The 22248-nt window shown below is 42.8% G+C and overlaps 1 protein-coding gene across 1 annotated transcript in view; it reads right to left on the bottom strand.

The window, feature by feature from the left end:
* Window positions 1-3240: 3240 nt before the first annotated feature.
* Window positions 3241-22248, bottom strand: part of slc45a2 (solute carrier family 45 member 2) — a 111981-nt gene continuing 92973 nt past the window's right edge. The window contains exons 6-7 of the mRNA XM_086004685.1: window positions 11414-11619; window positions 3241-3808 (exon numbers count right to left, since the gene is read on the bottom strand). Coding sequence (XP_085860811.1) covers window positions 3581-3808; window positions 11414-11619 — 434 coding nt within the window. The 3' untranslated portion in view covers window positions 3241-3580. The remainder of the gene's footprint in view (window positions 3809-11413; window positions 11620-22248) is intronic.

Genomic DNA, 22248 nt, shown 5'->3' with positions numbered 1-22248 from the left:
GCGGTCTGTGAGAATTCTGCATTTTGATTGGCTGCTTAGACATCCAGTTGACGTCACAGCAGTTCGCACAAGGGGATCCCCACTAACCTCTGTTGATTGGAATTGAAGGTTGGAAAACTCGAAATTCTCGACACAGAGATCACTTTGCTGCTGATGCAAATTCCGGGCCTATGTCTATATTCAAGATTAGACTGGATGGGCAGAAAAAAGAAAATGGAGTAAAGGGTTATGGGAACAGGGTGGGTAAATCTGATTTGGACTATTTGCTTGCATGGAGGGTAAACACAGATCGATTGGACTGAATAGTCTGTTTGCATCTTGTAACTTCTGCGTATAATAAATTACACGAGGGCAGGTAGAAATCTTTCCAGATGACTTCTTAAACCAATCTTTTAACTGTGCCCAATGAGTTTAGCTGGCGCGTACCTGAACCATATAGACCAGATTTGATCCTTGATCTCATAGTTAGCTGATCTCAGGCAAGTGTGCAGTAGGGGTACTGTAATTGGCCTGAGTCTCCTGGGTTAGAGAAAGAAAGATCAACTCGAGCCTATGCTCCTGATTTCTATCTAGCAACTTCTAGTTAAAAGTATTCATGTGCGGAGGATGGGTGAAAACAGGATAGGGCTGAGCTGTGACATCCCATTTGGTAGCGCACTCTACTGACACTCGCTGTCAATGTTCATACTTGAAAAATGACCACCTTGGCAAGGTCCAGGCAGATACCAACATCATGGGACCATACTCCAGCAAGGAATCAGCCTTCAGGAGAGGGTAGAAAATGGCCCAAGAAAAATCAGTGAGAAATAATACCTGTTTCATGAGATACTTGCCTACTGAATACATATTTAACAAAAGCCTCTTCATTTAAAGGTCCTTTCTTTTATTAAGTTGCTTAACATTTTAACCCATTCTCAGATCATGATACAATAGAGTGCAAGATCCAATAAAAGTTATATAGTACTTGTAGATACATATATTGAGGGTCATATACAATTGTGCACATTATCAGCATTGCTCATTCGTAGGGCTGAGGTCATTATTTGCCAAGAGGCTTAGGTAAAGCCTGAATGTGAGAGTGAGACTTTATTCATAAAACAGAGCTTAATAAACTTGAGGGTTTTATTTTTTTTGGGGGGGGAGGAGGAGAGGAAAAGAAAAGAACTGTGTGTCATTTTATGTATACACTTACATCATGTTGTATGTTTATAAATAACAATAGAAAACAAGCTTGTCAAACATTTTGATGATAATGGTTCCCTTTAAAAAAACATTTCTACTACAGTAAAATCTATTTCTAAACTACAGTAAAGAGTTATTACAAATCGCTTTGTCTCGAACTCTGGTCCTGAATGAAGCGCTCTTAAATTTGGAAAGGTTGCATAAACTGAAAAAAAAATCAATCCCTGATCACAAAAAGTAGTTTTGCTGGTCATAAGTTCATGGTGATGAGACCTAACCATAGTTTTTAATGTAAACAGTAAAATGTAGCATGTTCAGATCGAACTTCCACTTTAGGTGGCTGATTGGGAATTTGAGCTTAAGTCTAGTTGTCAGATTCAGGATATTGCGATAGTCACCGTTACCCTGTAAAGTGTTTACCAGGTTTTATAAACAGAAAAATATGCACTGGCATAACGACACTGACATTTTTTGGTTTTTTTTTTAAGTTCAACTTTAAAAAGCGGGGAGTAGATCCTGACTTTGTGCGATAGTGTAAAGCGGGTGGCAGCTAGTCAGCAGCCCATTTTACATCTCTCCTAAATCTTATTTCCATTGAAGTCAATGAAAGTAATCATTGGGAGAGAAGTAAAACAGGCTGCTGACTCGCTGTCACCTGTTTTACACTATCGCACAAAGTCAAGATCTACCCCATGATGTTTTAAAAAAGGTTTCACCATTCGAGGAAGCGAATCCTCCCCAATCTCACTCCCAGGTAATAAACTCTTTAAAAAAGAAAATAAAACATTATGAGAGTTGTGGTGCGAGACAAGGTCCTTCACAAATTCTTACATGTTAAAAACAATTGTATGCCTTGATTGTAGGTTACATAGGAGTAAAAGGAAGCTGTTTAAAAAGAAAGCCAAATTCACAATTATACTTGGCCACAATAAAGTTGCTTTTAATGCATTTATAGCTATCCATATGACACTGTCTTTTACTCTTCCCCATCCCCACGCCAATCTCCCTAAGGTGCTGATTGGTGTTGGGCTATACCAGGCATTCTGTGGTGCCTTATCTGAGTGAACTAAACAGTAGAGTTGATTCCCCAATCGGGTATGCCTGGTCTGGAGCAGGTCAGGAAGTCACGGGCTCGGAGATTCTCATTTTATGCCTATTCATTTAAATACATGGATTATAAAGGTCCCCAAGCCCACCATTTCCTGACCAGTATTCTTTGCTCACGCCCAGAGCACCTAATCAGGGAATCAACCCTCGTGAGTGCTGCAGGCTACTTGACCACACATTTTTCAGCAGACATCCCTAGATAGCTATCAGGAACATGAATCCAGGCAATTTTTTCCCTCTCCAAGCAGTAAAGCATTGATAATTGCAGCATCCCTACTGTTGTCCCACCTGAGGTAAGCCAACTTAACACAGACTGGGAATTAAACCTGGTGCCTTCCTGGTCTGTCCAGCTCAGTTTCACACTACAGTGTAATTCCTGGTCTGTCCAGCTCAGTTTCACACTACAGTGTAATTCCTGGTCTGTCCAGCTCAGTTTCACACTACAGTGTAATTTCAGGTCTGTACAGCTCAGTTTCACACTAGACAGTGTAATTTCAGGTCTGTACAGCTCAGTTTCACACTAGACAGTGTAATTTCAGGTCTGTACAGCTCAGTTTCACACTACAGTGTAATTTCAGGTCTGTACAGCTCAGTTTCACACTAGACAGTGTAATTCCTGGTCTGTACAGCTCAGTTTCACACTACAGTGTAATTTCAGGTCTGTCCAGCTCAGTTTCACACTAGACAGTGTAATTCCTGGTCTGTCCAGCTCAGTTTCACACTAGACAGTGTAATTCCTGGTCTGTCCAGCTCAGTTTCACACTACAGTGTAATTCCTGGTCTGTACAGCTCAGTTTCACACTACAGTGTAATTTCAGGTCTGTCCAGCTCAGTTTCACACTACAGTGTAATTCCTGGTCTGTACAGCTCAGTTTCACACTAGACAGTGTAATTTCAAGTCTGTACAGCTCAGTTTCACACTAGTGTAATTCCTGGTCTGTACAGCTCAGTTTCACACTAGACAGTGTAATTTCAAGTCTGTACAGCTCAGTTTCACACTACAGTGTAATTTCAGGTCTGTCCAGCTCAGTTTCACACTACAGTGTAATTTCAGGTCTGTACAGCTCAGTTTCACACTAGACAGTGTAATTTCAGGTCTGTACAGCTCAGTTTCACACTAGACAGTGTAATTTCAGGTCTGTACAGCTCAGTTTCACACTCGCTACTCAGGAATTCTGCCCCTACACCCTATATCAGAGTTGTGGTTCTGTTGGAGTCATTGGGGGAGCTGAATGTACTGCAAAGTTAACAATTCAGAACATTTAAGGAAGTTAGAAAAAAAAAATGATCACTATCTTGCACTTTCTTTTGCAAACAATGCAACAAAGCAACAGCCAAACAAAGAGATGGCAGATGAAGTGATCACAACAACCTTCACAGTGCCAGCCAAGTTCACCAAAGTCCCAACTCCTGCTCCGACCAGGATTTGTGCCAGCTGCACCATAGCAGCAAGGGCAGCACAGTCAATACCTTTACCCCTGGTTTCATCCGAAGCTTTTCCATCATTTGTTTTTTGAATCTGAAAACAGAAAAAAGACCATAACCATGGGCAAATTTGAGGGCTCAATTTCACAGGAACTTTATGAGCACCGTAATATTAATTATCATCATTTATTTCATTTTAAAGGGGTATGATCTTCAAGAAAAATTTTGAATTAACAAACCAATTTTTATTCAAGGAGAGCAAAGAACTAAGAGATACGGATAATTCTTTTCATGATAACGACGACAAGTGAAACAAAGTTACACACTGTAGTGATTTGCATCATTGAATCTCATATTTGTAAGTTAATGAATAAAGGTTTACATCGTATTACATTGTATTTACAGCACGGAAACAGGCCAGTCAGCCCAACAGGTCCATGCCAGTGTTTATGCTCCACACGAACCTCCTCCCACCCTTCTTCATCTAACCCTATCTACATATCCCTCTATTCCTTTCTCCCACATGTGTTTATCTAGCTTCCTCTTAAATGTATCAATGCTATTCGCCTCAACTACTGATTGTGATAGTGGGCTCCACACTCTAATCACTCTCTGGGTAAAGAAGTTTCCTCTGAAGTCCCTATTGGATTTATTAGTGACTATCTTATATTTATGGCCCCTAGTTCTGGTCTCACCGCAAGTGGAAACATCTTTCCTACGTCTACCCTTTCATAATCTTAAAGACCTCTTGCTTTGAGTCAGAAGGTTGTGGGTTCAAGTCCCACTCCAGAGACACAAAAAGCACAAAATCTGGGCTGACATTCCTGTGCAGTACTGAGGGAGTGCCATACTGTCAGAAGTGCTGTCTTTCAAATGAGACGTTACACCGAGGTCCCGTCTGCTCTCTCAGGTGGATGTAAAAGATCCCATGGTACTATTTCGAAGATGAGCAGGTGAGTTAGCCCCGGTGTCCTGGCCAATATTTATCCTTCAATCAACATCACTAAAAAAAACAGATTATCTGGTCATTATCACATGGCTGTTTGTGGGAGCTTGCTGTGCGCATATTGGCTGCCGCATTTCCTACATTACAACAGTGACTACACTTCAAGAAGTATTTCATTGGCTGTAAAGCGCTTTGGGGCGTCCTGAGGTCATGAAAGGTGCTACATAAATGCAAGTCTTTTCTTTTTCTATCCGGCCACCCCTCAGTCTTCTCTTTTCTAGAGAAAAGAGCCCCAGCCCGTTCAATCTTTCCTGATCGTTCTAGAATCATTCTAGCAAATCTTTTTTGCATCTTCTCCAGTGCCTCTATATCCCTCTATATCCTTTTTATAATATAGAGACCGGAACTGCTCACAGTACTCCAAGTGTGGTCTAACCAAGGTTCTATACAAGTTTAACGTAACTTCTCTGCTTTTAATTCTATCCATCTGGAAATGAAACCCAGCGCTTTGTTTGTTTTTTTTGGCACTTACCAGGCACTTTATCATGAAAATGGTGCTCCTTTAAGAAAATGTTGTAAGAAAACAATACCTTTCATTTTTGACCACCCCACAATTGGTTATAGCTTCATCTAACTTTAATCAGGATGCTGGTACAATCTAGGGCCATTACATTCACTTGTGTTCTCAGTTATGTTCTGAGAAATGTAGGGACAGGAATAAGGACTGGTCCAGTTATATTCTTCGTGGCCCTATTCCCTCTAAAAACAGTCGTCCATGACAGGTTCGTTTTTTTTATCAAGCACCTAGGCTGAGAACCGAAGAAAGGCCGCCACTGGGCAGCAGTAAATTTGAATGCTGTTCTCCGGATTCAAATACTCAGGCCCGTAGTTTGAAAACTATGGGAGTGAAATTTATCTTGGGCGATAGCGAAAATGGCTGATAGCAAATAGTCACCTCCTTGAGCTCGTTTTACATTATACATAATTTTCTTTCCCATTGGCATTAATGGAAATTCAAATTGGGCAGAATGTAAAACGAGCTCAAGGATGCCACATTTAACTATGTGTAGCCAGGATGCTACAGATGGCCTCAGTTTCTCCAAGCTTGAGGGGGGGGGGGGTTGGGGAGTAACAGTAATCAGGTTCCTGCTTCGGATCTGTATTCCATGACTCCTACTAGAATTGCACAAACGTGGACAGGATTGGGGTTAATCAACCCACCACACACACACAACAACCCACTCACGCTTTCCAGGTTCACATATGAAGAATAGGCACTTGGACACGGCAACAGAGAGCTACCTCTGTCATGAAACTGTCACCCAGTATGATCCACCACCTCCAAGAAAGGGATAAACAAACAGATAATGGCCCAGAAATTTGGGTCCCAACGCGTGAGTACGCACGGGGTACTCACGCGTCGGCCCAATGAAAGTGCCGGTTTCGTGCATGCACTGCGCATGCGCGGGAAACTGGCACTTCTGTTCCCCTGAAAGGAGGGGTTGAGAGGTGGAACACGTGCGCCGGAGAGACAGCGCATGCGCATCGAACTTACGTTTTTTTTCCAGGTTTTTCCGGGAGGGCAAGTCTCCAGCAGTTACACTTTTAAAAAGCAGGCGCAAGGCCTGCTTTTAACAAGGTAAGTGGTGAATTAATTAAAATTAAAACATTTTTTTCACAGGTTTATTCTTTTTAAATAGAGATTAGAGATTAGCATGTAAAGTTAAGGCACATGGGATTGGGGGCAAGGTATTGACTTGGATAGAGAACTGGTTGGCAGACAGAAAGCAAAGAGCTGGAATAAACGGGTCTTTTTCCGAGTGGCAGGCAGTGACTAGTGGGGTACCGCAGGGATCGGTCCTTGGATCCCAGCTATTCACAATATATATTAATGATCTAGATGAGGGAACTAGATGTAATATCTCCAAGTTTGCAGACGACACAAAGCTGGGTGGGCGTGTGTGCTGTGAGGAGGATGCCGAGAAACTCCAGGATGATTTGGATAGGTTGGGTGATTGGGCAGAAGCATGGCAGATGCAATATAACGTGGATAAATGCGAGGTTATCCACTTTGGTGTCAAAAACAGGAAGGCAGATTATTATCTGAATGGCAATAGATTGGGAGAAGGGGAAGTGCAACGAGACCTGGGTGTCCTTGTGCACCAGTCGCTAAAGGTAAGCATGCAGGTGCAGCAGGCGGTTAAGAAGGCAAATGGTATGTTGGCCTTCATAGCGAGAGGGTTTGAGTACAGGTACAAGGAAGTCTTGCTGCAGTTGTACAGGGCCGTGGTGAGAGCATATCTTGAGTATTGTGTGCAGTTTTGGTCACCTTATCTGAGGGAGGATGTTCTTGCCATGGAGGGAGTGCAGCGAAGATTCACCAGGCTGATACCTGGGATAGCAGGAATGACGTATGAGGAGAGATTGGGTCGATTGGGCTTATACTCGCTGGAGTTTAGATGAATGAGAGGGGATCTCATTGAAACTTAGAAAATTCTAACAGGACTAGACAGACTAGATGCAGGAAGGATGTTCCCGATGGCCAGGGAGTCCAGAACCAGGGGTCACAGTCTAAGGATAAGGGGTAAGCCATTTAGGACAGAAATGAGGAGGAATTTCTTCACCCAGAGAGTGGTGAACCTGTGGAATCCTCTAACACAGAAGGCAGTAGAGGCCAATTCATTAAATATATTCAAGAAGAAGTTGGATATATTTCTTAAGGCTGAAGGGATCAAGGGATATGGGGAGAAGGCAGGGACAGGGTACTGAATTTGGATGATCAGCCATGATCTCATTGAATGGCGGAGCAGGCTTGAGGGGCCGAATGGCCTACTCCTGCTCCTATCTTCTATGTTTCTATGTTAAATACTTTAAAGAAAGGTAAGTTTGTTTTTAGCCCCGTTAGAAAATGTAATTAATTTTTTCAAAAATTTAAATAATTTTTTTAAATAGTTATTTCATGTAATTTATAGTTATTTTAAAAATGTGATGGTTTTTTTAAAATTTTTGACGTTTTAGTGATGTTTTGGGGCTTAAATTATTTATAGGTTTGACAGCTCTTCCTGGCAAACTTATGAATGAAGCATTCCCTGCTACCATTGGCTCTCCATGGCCCACGTGATCCCAGGGGATGCATCGAACTAAGTGCGCCCCTGGGATACGCAAGCACTGTGTGCCGGAAGTTGGAGCAGGCCCAGGATCGGAATCCCCTGTGGGCCCACAGCACAACGGCCGGCGCGGTAGGTAAGTGCAGGTCGGGGGCTTGCATCCGCGGGAAGCCACAGACCCGAATTTCTGGGCCAATACCCTCAATATCAGGATGCCAGAATAATTTAAGGCTGTAACAGAAAAACAAAAGTTAAACTGAAGAGCTAATGCTCACAGTGCAGCACACAACTAAGATTAAAATGAAGAGGAAAGAAGATAAGGTAAACATTGAAGTAATTCGTTAAATCAGGAATTGATCTGGTTTTAAAAACCTAATTTACAGGAAAAATAAGAGATGAAGGAAGGAAAGAAGTCCTACAGCTTTGAAGTCCTGGGAAAGAAACCGAGTTAAGAGCATTATCCCTATCTCCTGCCATAACTTCGGCAGAAGTCCCAGAGAAACCACGTCATTGCCATTTCTCCAAGGCTTCTGTCGACCTTCTGCCAAAGTTATGGTGGGAGATTGGGAGAATCCCTGTGGAAATTCTATCTGCAAGTGTCCTGGAAGTAGCTTTAGTAATTGAGGGCAGAGGAGACAGGGAGACCAAGAATGTCAAATAAAATGAAAATGGACTAAGAATGTGGCCAGATAGCTGACAGTTAGACTTGCTAAAAACAGAGAGAAGCTGTGGGCTGGTTTTCTTCTGATTGGCAAGTTAGCAGTAGAACACGACTTAGCGCTAACCCGGCACGTTTTCTTCCCAGAGACTTGTTAGTTATGCAGAGCGAGTTTGGAACAGTAATATTGCTATTCGTAGGCTTACCACCACAAGGAGGAAAGGAAATTCAATTCAATGTTGCACTGTTGCAACATTTGAAATACTGCAGCCAAATAAAGGGCCACACTTGTTTTAGGTGAGAAAGAAACAGGAATGGCCAATACGTCACAGAAAGCAGCATCCACGGAGCTGTCAGCAACAGGAACAGCCCCCAGATTTTTGGATACATCCATGGATGTCCCTTTTGCAGAAGTCAGGGCCAGAAGAAAAAGACTGTTGGGCACGGAGGGAAGAATGCCTCACTGAGGGTGGTGCCGGCTGTCTGGCGAGAGATGCCAGAAGCAGTTAACACTATCACACAGTGCGGGATGAGATTCAATGATATCTCAAGGATGGCCAGGGTAAGTCAAGGTACTGCCGCCAATCCACATCCTATACCACTGATACAGTTCCTTACCCATCATAATCTTTGTCAGAAGCTGAGTGTTGGGGAAAATCATTTATTCAAAGGGAAATCTCTGCAAGCACCATCATTACTCAAAACCACTCTGTCAATTCACTTTGTCTGGCACAAAAACTTCTGCTAGTTTTCATGGATACTTCATTTAAAGAGATAATACACAGTTGTAATGAGAAGCAGAAGCTCATAGCCAATGCCAAAGAAATTCAACCAGGGGAGGAGCACAGTCACAAAAAGTCCTGGGGTAGAATTTCTGCTGGGTTTTCCCGATCTGCCACTGTAACTTTGTCAGAAACCCAGCAGAAATGGAGTAGAAGGCCATTTACACCGTTTCTCCAGTGTTTCCACTAATCTTCCGCTGAAGTTTTGGCGGATGATCGGGAGAAGCCCCGCGGAAATTCCAGCCGCCTGCATCTGCATGAACAGGAAGTGTTAAGACATTATAGGCAGGCAGGCAGAAGTTGTGGCAGCTTCCTGGGTGGCAGATTCATGTGTCGGATAAGGTGATTGGGATTGCCCATTAACTGCGCATTAATGGAATAAAAGACTTTCCTATTCATGAAACAGAGGGGATTGTCACATGGGATTTTCAGGGCCACATGCATTTTATCAGCTGCTCCTTGAAACCCTGCCAGTCGGTAGAAGTGGATAGCTCCCTCTCTAACTCTGTTTGTCTGGCACCGTGCCTGAAGAGAGCATCAGTGACCCTCAATATAGTGGTGAACTGATGTCTGACTAATGTGGCAAAGATCTCTAGATGCTGCCTGGAGGATCCAGAGAGATTCATAGCAGTAAGACCTTAACTGGTACAGACAATGCTGTTGTCCTGGTGGAAGCGGTTGTCAGATCTTCAGCCAACAGTTGCTACATCTCCCCAATCGCCTCCAAGGGAAAGCTTAAATTTTCTAAAACAATGGCCTTTATTAAAAATCCACCCCACCCACCCCAAACAATGGGTAGGAGAGGGTCACGGAGGTATTAAAATATCAGGATCGAGCAACCTGACCCCACTCCCTCCCATTAACATTTTTTACAAACACTAATCAGGCCATCGACGAGGCTCCTGAAAAAGGCAGGTCTAATTAACATTCAAAAGTCCCAGCGCGATGACATTATTGGTGCCGCAACTTAAATTTAACAGTACGTCAGGGGAAGGCCCACGCGGTGGGATTCCTGGCAGCAGATCTGAGGCAGAAGGTGCCGACTGGCTAAGGTAAGTGCTGAAGATCAGCTCCTTTTAGCACGCATTGTGGGCCAGGAGGAGCAGGGGTGCTCCCCCAAGCCTCATGAGGATGCTGGGACAAGGATAGGGATTCTGCAATTGACAATGCCTCACTCTAAGTGCCACCAATCTAGCCTCTTTCATTTCCTCATCCTCATCCTCTTCATAACACAGGAATAGAGGGATTCCAATTGGAAAATCCACGTCCCTAGTCCAAAACGATGCAGTTTACAGAGATGACTAAAAATGATAGCAAAGTCCTGGCAATATCTCCAAAGTACTAAACAGTTCAATATGCAGGCAAAGTAACATCAATCTTCAGTTGCAGCAAACAAAATGGTCTCCTCCAAGCAATTGGCCCCTCAAGGATACCGATATTTATATAGTGGCAGTAATAACTTGGGGCGTAAGTTGGAAAATGGGTTGGAGAGGTTAGCCACGCCCATTTTGACCCCATTTAATTGTGGAACAACACGTTCCTGAAGGGCTTTAAAGGGGACTGGTGATATTTTGGCAGAAAAATTCAGGTGCAGTTTTTTAGTGGTAGATCTGAGGCAGTAGACGTTACTGTCAAAATTTTACTCTGGTTACTGCCTCAAATCCACCCCAAAATTCAGAAGATAATTCAGCCCTGTGTCTCTGAAGAATTGAACAAAATCATTGCCCCATTGAATAGCAATTTAAAAATATATATTTTTCAACATTTTTTGGTGAATTAATCACATTAGAAAATGTTAGTTAACAGCAGAAAGTAGAACACTTCCACATTTTAAGCACCCAGTATCACCAAGTCAGATGTACTTTTAGATGTAGAACAAGGGACCTTCAACTCTGACTTGGCCTCAGGTTCAGAAAAATATATGCTCCAAAAGCAACATTTCCATTTCCACTTCAGTCAGTGTTCTGGCAAGTTACGGTTAATTTGCAGCAAATTATGCAATATTTGTCTTTATGACCGCTTGCACAATTGAAGCTTGATTAAGACCATCTGAACTAAATTCCTAGGACCTTTGACAGTCAGAGAGAATAGATTTTACTCCCATGGGTCCTAACTAGATTTAACATTTAGTTCCCAGAAGCAAAGGGGATGGTTCTAATCCAGTATAGCTTCCACTCCCTCTCACATTTCAGTTTTATAGACTTACTTTTTCTTTCCTGTGATACTCAGCTATCAAGTTATAGGGCACAGTGTAAAGAGTACTGGACATCACTCCAAAAGCTGAACAGAGGACCAGCGTGGAAAGGACATTAGGAAAGAGGCCGATCAATCCTGTTCCAAGGCCAAACAGGAAATACCCAACAAAGTACAATCCTTTCAATCCTATTATGGGCAAAAGGAACTTCTGTAAATCTGAAAGAGAATAAGTGGCAACAAAAACTATTTAAATTATTTCCTGAACAGCACATGAACCAATACTGTAAAACTACAAATGCTAGATAACTGAAATAAAAACAAAAAGTGTTGTAAATTCACAGCTGGCCGTCTCAGTCAACATTGGAAAAAGTTCATATTTTAGGTATGATCCAGCATCAAAATTCATCAGAAATTTGAGATCGGATTATGCATCATACCTAAAATGGTAACCCATTTTCTCTTTCAGACAACGATTGACAACATGCTTTGCATTTACACATTTTCTGTTTGTAAACTTGAATAGAATTGTTATAAAGATAATACACACTTGGTAGTGATGCTAAATGGAAAATACACCAGCAATTGAGACTGGATGCAATAACCCTCAAGTGTCACAAGTTGTCCATCTTAAACTGCACATTTTCCATACAAATCAACTGAAACCATATACTTTTAACTAGACGTGAATTCAATTTAAAAAGTTGTCTATTGCCACTGAAGCTTAGGGGGCAAAGTGTTCTCTTCAAAATGGGACAGTGCATAATTTTTTACTAAAAAACATTGAATTGCAAAAATGGCACATATGAAGCATTTCAAAGTTAGCACAGCATATCAATGACCATCTCGTTGAAGTTTTTTTCCTCTGATCACAAGGTAGTTACAAACCACGAAGGCCATTCTGCCCAAATTAATTCATCTATTTCAAACTCCAATTGTTTCTAAAAATATTCCAGGATTTTCACCTCCACTGCTCTTCCTGGAAGTTTATTCCATGTGTTGATCATTCTTGGGGTAAAGAAGAAATTTCTGACATCAGTCCTAAATTTACTTTTACTAGTTTGAACCGATTTCCCCTCATCCTACTCTTGCAATTTAACTTCAAACAATGTTAAGGCAATTTACCTTTTTCCATACCCTTAACCATCATATAAACCTCTAAGATCAACTCTCAGATGCCTTCTTTTCAGGCTAGGAAACCCAGGTTTCTCCAGTCTTTCCTGTTAAGTCAGCCATTTTACACTAAGGATCTCCTTTTTAAATATCTCGATTAGATCACCCCCCAAATTTACGTCTCTATTGTCTGGCATATGAGTCCAGCATGCAGACCCTTTCGCGCCCACTAGCGAACACTATCAAATTTAGTCCCCACTGTGTCGTAATGGCTTTCCCAAGTCCACTTGAATTGTTACTTCTTCAAGGAAGTTGAAGAGGTTAGTCAGGCAGGATTTTGAATACATGTTGACTACTGTTTACAAAGATATTATTGTACAGGTAATCCTCATGTTTACTCCTGATAATCAATTCCATTATTTTACATGAAATGGAAGCAAGATGAATAGACCTGCAGTTACTCATCTCAGTTTGTTCCGTTTTTGGACATTAACCTGTTTTCAATCTCTTGGGATCTCACCAGTGTTCAGTGACTGCTACAAAATGATCTTGCAGTGTGGAAAGAGTTAAACTGACATCGCTGGCAGTTTCACTGAATGGTGTAATAAAGACCATACTTTGCAGTAGTATGCTTTTTCTAAGTTGCTGAATTGGCAGTGGAGATAACATAGCCGGACATGGAACCATAAGAGGCCTAAGAGGATGTAAGTTCTGTTCTGGCAGGAAAGTAAAACAATGAAAGAGGCCTAGAGAGGCAGGAAAGGAGGACAATGAGTACCCCATCTGGCATAAACAAAGGTCAAAGGTGCAACAACAGCTTGAGGGATAACGGCCAATAATAAAGGCGGTACTTTAATGTAACGCGGCATAGGCAACCAATCAGTGAAGATGCATGCAGGCCAAGGTCCAATCAGGTGGCAGGAATTAATTTTGAATAAGCTGGACATGTGTATTGTAATGTATAAAAATGTAGTGTTTGCTGTACCAATTTGGAAAGGTCTGGCTAAGACAGAGCAGACTGTTTCCCCACCAGTGCAATAAAGACAACTTGACTATTGATCTAAAACCTTGTGTCGAGTGTTGGTTTAAAAATACTCCACAACAATCTCCTCCCTGGTCTCTCTCAGCATTCTATAATAAGTACCAGCTAGCCCTAGGGATTCAATTGTTTTGAGCCCTTTTAGCCTGTCTAAGACTTCCATCTCATTTATATCAGTCAATGATTTTGCCTAGGTTATCTCGGTTTGGAGAGGGCATGTTACTTATGTCCTTTCTATCTCCAGATCTATAGTTCTTACTCCCTTCTCATATTTCTAGTAGCTCCTTTCACCATTTTACTTTTCGTCTTCAATTTCTACTTAAGAACTTTTCTTCTTGTAACCCCCTCTCTCTTTGCCCATATAATCTTCCATTCTCTCTTTGCCCATATAATCTTCCATTATCAATGGGAATGGCTGTGTGGTGGTTGTGCTACTGAACGTGACTTGAGTCCACACTATCTGGTTGACTCTTGGGGGGAAAAAGTCATCCCCTTAGCGCCTCCCGCTAGCGCCAGTAGATGGCGCTAATGGGGCGCTAGACCAGTATTGCCGGGGCGAGGTGAATCCAGCGCCCCACGCCAAATCCGCCACCCCCCCCGTAGCATCACCGGTAAGAGGTATCGCCGGGAACGTCAACGCCAGGTAGGTTGTGATTGTTCCACACTCACTGATTGCCCGGTTTGCAAATTGATTCTCACCACTTACCTCACCACCTGGAATATACACCAACAGGGAGAGCTGGCATGCAGCACCAAGAAGCCGGCTGCAGGGACGTTATTTCAAGGGATCATCAGTAATCACTCGCAGCTGTCAGGTTCGTACAGTTTCAGTGGCTTTTTGTTAGTTTCACCCACTGCAACAGTTTCATTCAGTTATTTCAAGGTTCTTTTGTATCAGGTGTCTTCTGGCAACTAAAGTAGCTACAGTTAGTGGTCAAAGATTCAAACTGCTACGCTTAGTAACATTAATGGGGGCTGTATTAGCATGCCACCTCGCCCTCCAGGATCTACAGCGGAGGGAGTGTAGGCAGCAAGAAATACAGGAACATGTACAAAGAGGGAAGAGGAGGGCCATCAGGCTCACACCAGCAGGCCTTACCTTTGGAGGGTATTCAGAGAGCACTTCTCCTACCTTCAATTAAGTGAGGAGCAGTGTATTAGAAGGCTTTGCTTTATCAAGGATGTGGTCACAGAACTCTGCCATCTCCTGCAAGCAGACCTCCAGCCTCAGACTAGGGCGACCACGGCTCTCCTAGTGGCAGTCAAGGTCACCGTCACCCTCAATTTCTTCTCCAGCAGATCCTTCCAGTCTGCAACAGGAGACAGCTAAAATCTCTCAGTTTGCCATCCATCGCTGCATCCGGGTGGTCACTGAGGCTCTCTACAGCAGGAGAAGGGACTACATTGGCTTCCTGATCACCAGAGAGAAGCAGGATGAGTGTGCATGTGCCTTTGCCAGGATAGCGGGCTGCCCCATGGTGCAGCGCATCATTGACTGCACCCACGTGCATAACAATCCTGAGATCTTCCATAGCCGCAAACCACTCACTTAATGCGCAGATGGTGTGCGACCACACGCAGCGAATCCTTAATGTCAATGGCCGCTTACCTGGCAGCAGCCATGATGCCTTCATTCTGCGCCAGCACTCTTCCAGCACCCATGCCAAGCTCAAGGGTGGCTGCTCGAAGACAAGGGCTATCCGCTCTCCAATGGCTCATGACTCCCCTCCGCAACCCCAACACTCGTGCCCAGCACTCATATAATGAGAGCCATGCTGCCACCAGGAACATCATCGAGCAGACCATCGGCTTATTGAAGCAATGGTTCCGCTGCCTTGACCGCACAGGAGGAGCCAATACAGAATCAGTGATTTGACATGAACTTCAACTTTTTACACACTATTCTCACTGTAAATATTAGAAAAAGTTATGCCTTGTTAAATGAGGTGTAACTGAGTTTTTAAGAGTACTAAGTCATAATTACGGTTGAACAACCTCATTGGCCCTGAAAAACTAATTTTATAAGTGTGTTGTGTCATTCCCTCCATTCCATGGTAATAATTGCATAGATTTTTTAAATAATTTAAAAAAAAAATTTAAGTTTGTTTGTAATATTTCAGCTTCTACCTTAATCCCATGTGTATGTCCCTATCTTTATTTAGTTTTCTGTTAAATGATTAAAAAGTGAATGATAATCAGTGCTTTTTACTTCCTCATTTGTTGTCTGTGAGAATTCTTCCATCTGATTGGCTGCTCAGTCTGATTGCTGCCTTCACTGTTCCTGGACGCCATAGATCCCCTATAGATGGAGCCAGATTGAAGGTCACGTCAGAATTGGGGAAATCGACACCACAGAGCACGCTAAACCTTTGTGAGCAGCTTTCTTCAAGGTCAGCAGCGAGCGCTGTCACTTCACCACTGACCGCAAAATCCGGGCCAATGTATACAGTGGGCCTACTTAAGAGTTGGGACACACCAATTTCAAGCAGAAAGTGGTATGACCATAGCCCTATTAATATTTGCTTATATGGGACTACTGCATGATATATTTCCCAGAGCTATTATATTCACCTTCCCTCCACAAAATGCTAATAATCCTTCAAAGTAAAGGAATTTAGCACAGGCTCCATCTAGTGGCCTTATGGCTAAATGCTTTCATGCACAATACGCATTTCATGGCATCATGAAAAAGTTCAGTCTGAAGTAGCACACCAAATGTTCATCAAGTACGCACCAATGGTGTATTAAAGACTCCTCAATGACTCTCCAATTTCAGTTACTCAGCTTCTCACAACTCAGGAAGCCTCTCACTAGCACATTAACATATATCAAGAATATAATAAGAATCTACTCAATGACACAGGAATTCTCTTAACCACCCTTTCAAATCAAATTGCACACACAACACAATCTAGTTAATTTTATCGTTAAACTACAGCCTATTTGGCACAATCCTCACAGCCTCAGTTATACCAGCACTTTTCCAACACAGTACAGCACGATCAACTCTTGTCCAAACCAAACTATCTTCTCACCACTATCAGCCTCTTTGGCTTTGCTTAACTTTTCAAGTTGTACTTTAAAAAAAAAAATCACCTGAAGGCTCCTCTGTAAAGATCCATTGCAGATATCAGGTACAAAATTGGTACACTGGGCTGGTGCATGCAGAGGAATCCCCTTCAGTACATCTGCTCCACGGAATAGTGACCTCTCTATGCTGGTCTTGTACAGACTTGTAGGGGGGAGTATTTCAGCGGGGGAGTGGTCAGCGGCCGCGTTTGGTGGCGGGTCGGGTGGGAAAATGTTTTTTTTTTTTACAACGGATCGGGAACCACTGTCAGAGGCTTTGCTGCACTGGCTAGCTTCCCATGGGTGCAGGGCATCATCGACTGCACACGTGGCCAACAGGGCACCCCATCAGAATCCAGCAGTCTTTGTCAACTGCAAGGGCTTCCACTCCCTTAATGTGCAGCTGGTCTGCAACCATAGGAAGATCATCATGCATGTGTGCGCCAAGTTCCCTGGCAGCTGCCATGACTATTACATCCTGCGCCAGTCCACCCTCCCTTGGAGACACTTTTGAAGAGGCCAGCAAACGAGGCTGAGGAACATTACAATCAAAGGCACATCTCCACCAGAAGTGTCATACAGCAGACAATAGGGTTGCTCAAAATGCGCTTCAGATGCCTGGACAGATCTGGAGGAACCCTTCAGTACGCACCAGCCAGGGTCTCCAGAATCGTCATGGTCTGCTGCGCCCTACACAACATAGCACAGCAGCGAGGATTAGCACTGCATGAGGAACAAGGCACAGAGCGAGGTGAAAGAGGAGCATGAGATTGAAGACGAGGATGAGGAAGACCTGGAGGAGCCGGCAGTACAAATGCCATCAGTACGTGAGCACATTGCTGCCCGTGAGGCCAGGGATGGCCTCATCGTGGCCAGATTTAGTTAACTTTACGCAGCACAGACATGTGGCTGGCACATGCGTAGACAGATTGGCACCAGCCCACAGCAACACCATAAAGCATCCCTACAATGACCAGTCCATTCTTTTCACTTTTCCTGATTTTAGAAGGTCATGTCCGCATCACCACAGACCTGCTGGTTACCTCCTCTGCTATCTGCAGCCAGGCTGCCTTGGTCTCCTGGGGAAGACTCTTCCGTCCACTGGCAGGGCAGAGAACCTACCTGCGTGCTCTGACTCCCTCCACAAGAACATGGAGGGAGTCATCGCTGAAACGAGGAGCAGTCCTCTGCCACTGGGAAGTCATTTTCACCACCAGCAAACAATGTCAGCACTGTAGCCTGTCAAAATCAGAAGTGAGATCAAATGGGACCATAGCCCCTTTAAATACACCGGCACCAAATGCATCAGCCATGATGTCACCAGACCCACACCTTTTAATTGGGCCGGGTAACATGCAGGGCAGGCTTGGCAAGGCCCATTACGGCAATATTTTTTTTCCCAGCGGGATGAAGACATCAATGGGCTCGTAGCCTGCCACTGACCTCTCCCGCCATGAACCCACCCAGGTAGGTGAAATTGCAGCCGTGGAGTCTCCTGTTTCTGCCCAAGCCCTGTGACAATGAAATGTGTGTGGTTTCTGTCTAAAAAAAAATCACCAGCAGCATTCTTCCTGAGCAAGAGCTGGAAAAGTGATTACTTTAAAGAAGATTGGTTGCCTTTGTTCCTGTGAATTAGTTAGTTACTTAGGTTAAAGGGCCAAGTGTAAATACAATAACCTATGTTATGTTTTTCAAGCTTTGTTAGAAATTGACTCTAGCCACTTAGTTCCAGACATTGAATGCAATGTCAGGAATTGCTGAGATGAATGTCACTACTGTGTAACACAATACTCAAATATGGTTTTGTCATGGTTGTATGTTAAAACTGGTTGGTCCAGATTTTCCACTTCTGGAACTGTAGATTTGGGCCCGTGCATGGCTTCCTGGTCAGTTGGCTGGATTCTGAAGGTTGTTTTCAAGTATCAAGGTCTTTAATGTAAATGAGATGTAAGACCTGGGTAGGCTAAATGTGCGTAAAATATATAAATAATGAGGGATAGACGGTATTTATCTTTATATCAGAATGCTGAGAGAGAATAGAGAGATTTGTGTGACACTGACAATAATTGAGTTAAGTCTGGAATCAGGATAACGTGATGCCCGTATTCACAGAATCAGAAATTTATGGTAAAGAAGGAGGCCATTTGACCCATCGTGCCTGTGCCGGCCGAAAAAGCTATCCAGCCTAATCCCACTTTCCAGCTCTTGGTCTGTAGCCTTGTAGGTTACGGCACTTCAAGTGCATATCCAAGTACTTTTTAAATGTGATAAGGGTTTCTGCCTCTACCACCCTTTCAGGCAGTGAGTTCCAGAACCCCACCACCTTCTGGGTGAAAGAAAATCAACTCAACTTCCTACCAATTACGTTAAATCTATGGCCCCTGGTTATTAACCTCTCTGCTATGAGAAATAGGTCTTTCCTATCCATTCTATCTAGGCCCCTCATAATTTTATACACCTCAATCAAGTCTCCCCTCAGCCTCCTCTGTTCCAAAGAAAACAACCACAGCCTATCCAATCTTTCCTCATGGCTAAAATTCTCCAGTCCTGGCAACATCCTTGTAAATCTTCTCTCCCAACCCTCCCTAGTGCAATCACATCTTTCCTGCAATGTGGTGACCAGAACTGTATACAATACTCTAGCTGTGGCCTAACTAGTGTTTTTACTTATATATTTTTTTCCACCCCTTTGTTTTGGGTCTTCCCTCCCCCCCCTTTCCTTTTTTTTCCTCTCTCTCTCCCACATGGCAGCTGTCTCTTATCCTGCCAGTACACTGCACACCTAATCTGAGCCGTCTTTTGTCTCCACTGTCCTATTACCATCTCGACCGGTTTTGAATACCTCTTTACTTCTTTTGTTCTATCGCAGCCCTGCCTTCGATCTATTTTATTTCCTTTCCAGTTTTGAAAAAGGTTTTCGACCCGAAACGTTGACTCTAATTTCTCTCCACAGATGTTGCCTGACCTGCTGAGTTTTTCCAGCATTTTCTGTTGTTATTTTAGTGTTTTATACAGTTCAGCATTCTGGAGAACTGAATAACTAGGGCTGTAGATAGAGCTTTAAACTAAAAAGGGGGGGGGGGTCAGGTGAGGGGAAATTTAGAAATCTAAAGAGAAAGGTTAAGGCAATAGAGCAGTGTAGCGATTTGGGTAAAACTAAGCAGAGTGTGACAGGAAGGGACAGAGAGTTTAATGATAGCAGTGCAGCAGAAAATAAGGTCAAGGCAGGGAATAATGGTAAAAAAATTAAATTAAAGGCTCTTTATCTGCATTAGATAGATGAACTAGTGGCACAAATAGAGGTAAATGGGTTTGATCTAACAGCCGTTACAGAGACGTGGTTGCAAGGTGGCCAAGGTTGGGAACTAAATGTTCCAGGGTACTTGATGTTTTGAAAAGACAGGCAGAATGGAAAAGGAGGGGGAGTAGCCCTGATAATAAAGGATGACATAAGGACAGTAGCGAGAAAGGATCTCGGCTCGGAAAATCGGGAAGTAGAATCAGTATGGGTGGAGCTAAGGAATAAAAAGGGGCAGAAAACACTGGTAGGAGTAGTATATAGGCCCCCCAACAGTAGCTATACCGTTGGACAGAATATTAATCAAGAAATAGTAGGAGCTTGCAACAAAGGTAATGCAATAATCTTGGGGGATTTTAATCTTCATATAGACTGGACAAATCAAATTGGCAAAGTTTTCTAGAACAACATGTCAAGGAACCAACCAGGGAACAGGTTATTTTAGATCTTGTATTGTGTAATGAGACAGGGTTAATTAGCAATCTCATAGTAAAGGATCCTCTGGGGCAAAATGATCATATGATAGGCAAGTCACTCTCAAAATTAAACTGAAATTACAAGTCTGAAACTAGAGTCTTAAACTTAAATAAAGCCAATTACATAGGTATGAGGGGTGAGCTGGCTAAGGTAGTTTGGAAGGATAGGTTAAAAGGTATGGCAGTAGATAAGCAGTGGCTAGCATTTAAAGAAATATTTCATAATTCTCAACAAAAATACATTCCATTAAGAAAAACTCCATGGGAAAAGTGATCCAACCATGGCTAACTAATTAAGGATAGCATTAGATTGAAAGAATAAGCTTATAATGTTGCAAAGAATAATAGTAAGCCTGAGGATTGGGAGAGTTTCAGAAACCAGCAAAGGTTGACCAAAAAATTGATAAAAGGGAAAAAATGGAATGAGAGAAAACTAGCAAGAAATATAAAAACAGAGCTTCTACAAGTATGTAAAAAGGAAGAGAGTAGCAAAAGTAAACGTTGGTCCCTTAGAGGCCGAGACAGGAGAAATTATTATGGGGAATAAGGAAATGGCAGAAACTTTAAACAAATATTTTGTATCTGTCTTCACAGTAGAAGATACAAAAAGCATACTAAAAATGGTAGAGAACCAAGGGTCCAATGAGGGTGAGGAACTTAACGTAATTAATATAAGTAGAGAAAAAGTACTAGAGAAACTAATGGGACTAAAAGCCAACAAATCCCCTGGACCTGTCGGCTTACATCCTAGGGTTCTAAAAGAGGTGGCTGAAGAGAAAATGGATGCATTGGTTTCCCTAGATTCTAGAATGGTTCCAGCGGATTGGAAGGTTGCAAATGTAACACCGCTATTCAAGAAAGGAGAGAGAGAAAAAACAGGGAACTACAGGCCAGTTAGCCTGATATCAGTCATCGGGAAAATGCTGGAATCCATTGTTAAGGAAGTGGTATCAGGGCACTTAGAAAATCATAATGTGATTAGGCAGAGTCAACATGGTTTTATGAAAGGGAAATCGTGTTTGACAAATTTATTCATTTTTTGAGGATGTAACTAGCAGGGTAGATAAAGGGGAACCAGTGGATGTAGTATATTTGGATTTCCAAAAGGCATTCAATAAGGTGCCACATAAAATATCTTCCTGCAGTCTACAGCTTTCTTCCTCACTATCAACCACACGTCCAATTTTTGTATCATCTACAAACTTCTTAATCATGCCCCCTATATTGAAGTCTAAATCATTGATGTATACCACAAAAAGCAAGGGGGCTAGTCCTGAGCCCTGTGGAACCCCACTAGAAACAGCTTTCCAGTCACAAAAACATCCATCAAACATTACCCTTTGCTTCCTGCCACTGAGCTAATTTTGGATCCAACTTGCCACTTTCCCTTGGATCCCATGGGCTTTTACTTTTCGGACCTTGTCAAAAGCCTTGCTAAAATCCATGTAGACTACATCAAATGCACTACCCTCCTTGTTGCCTCCTCAAAAACTTCAATCAAGTTAGTCAGACATGATCTTCCCTTAACAAATCCATGCCTTTCTAAATGATGATTAATACTGTTCCTCAGAACTTTTTCCAACATTTCATTTCATCCTGGTCTGACAATTTATCCATTTTCAAAGATGCAAAACCCCTTAATACTTCCTTTCTCACTATGTTTATCTCATCTAATAGCTCACAATCCTCCTCCTTAACTACAATGTCTGCATTGTTCCTCTCTCTTGTATTGACAGACGCAAAGGCCCTGATTTTCGGCTTGTGTGGGGAATGGTCGGATTTCCCCGAATGTGGGGTTTCTGACACACATAAAAAAGTGTCAGCCAGCTCCACGCAATTTTCCCTCAAGTGGC

This window comes from Somniosus microcephalus, chromosome 2 (assembly GCF_052327205.1).
Source record: "Somniosus microcephalus isolate GS21.2 chromosome 2, FLI_Smic_1.0, whole genome shotgun sequence".
Taxonomy (NCBI): domain Eukaryota; kingdom Metazoa; phylum Chordata; class Chondrichthyes; order Squaliformes; family Somniosidae; genus Somniosus; species Somniosus microcephalus.
The sequence above is the reverse complement of the archived record's forward strand: the minus strand, read 5'-3'. Positions and strand labels throughout refer to the sequence as shown.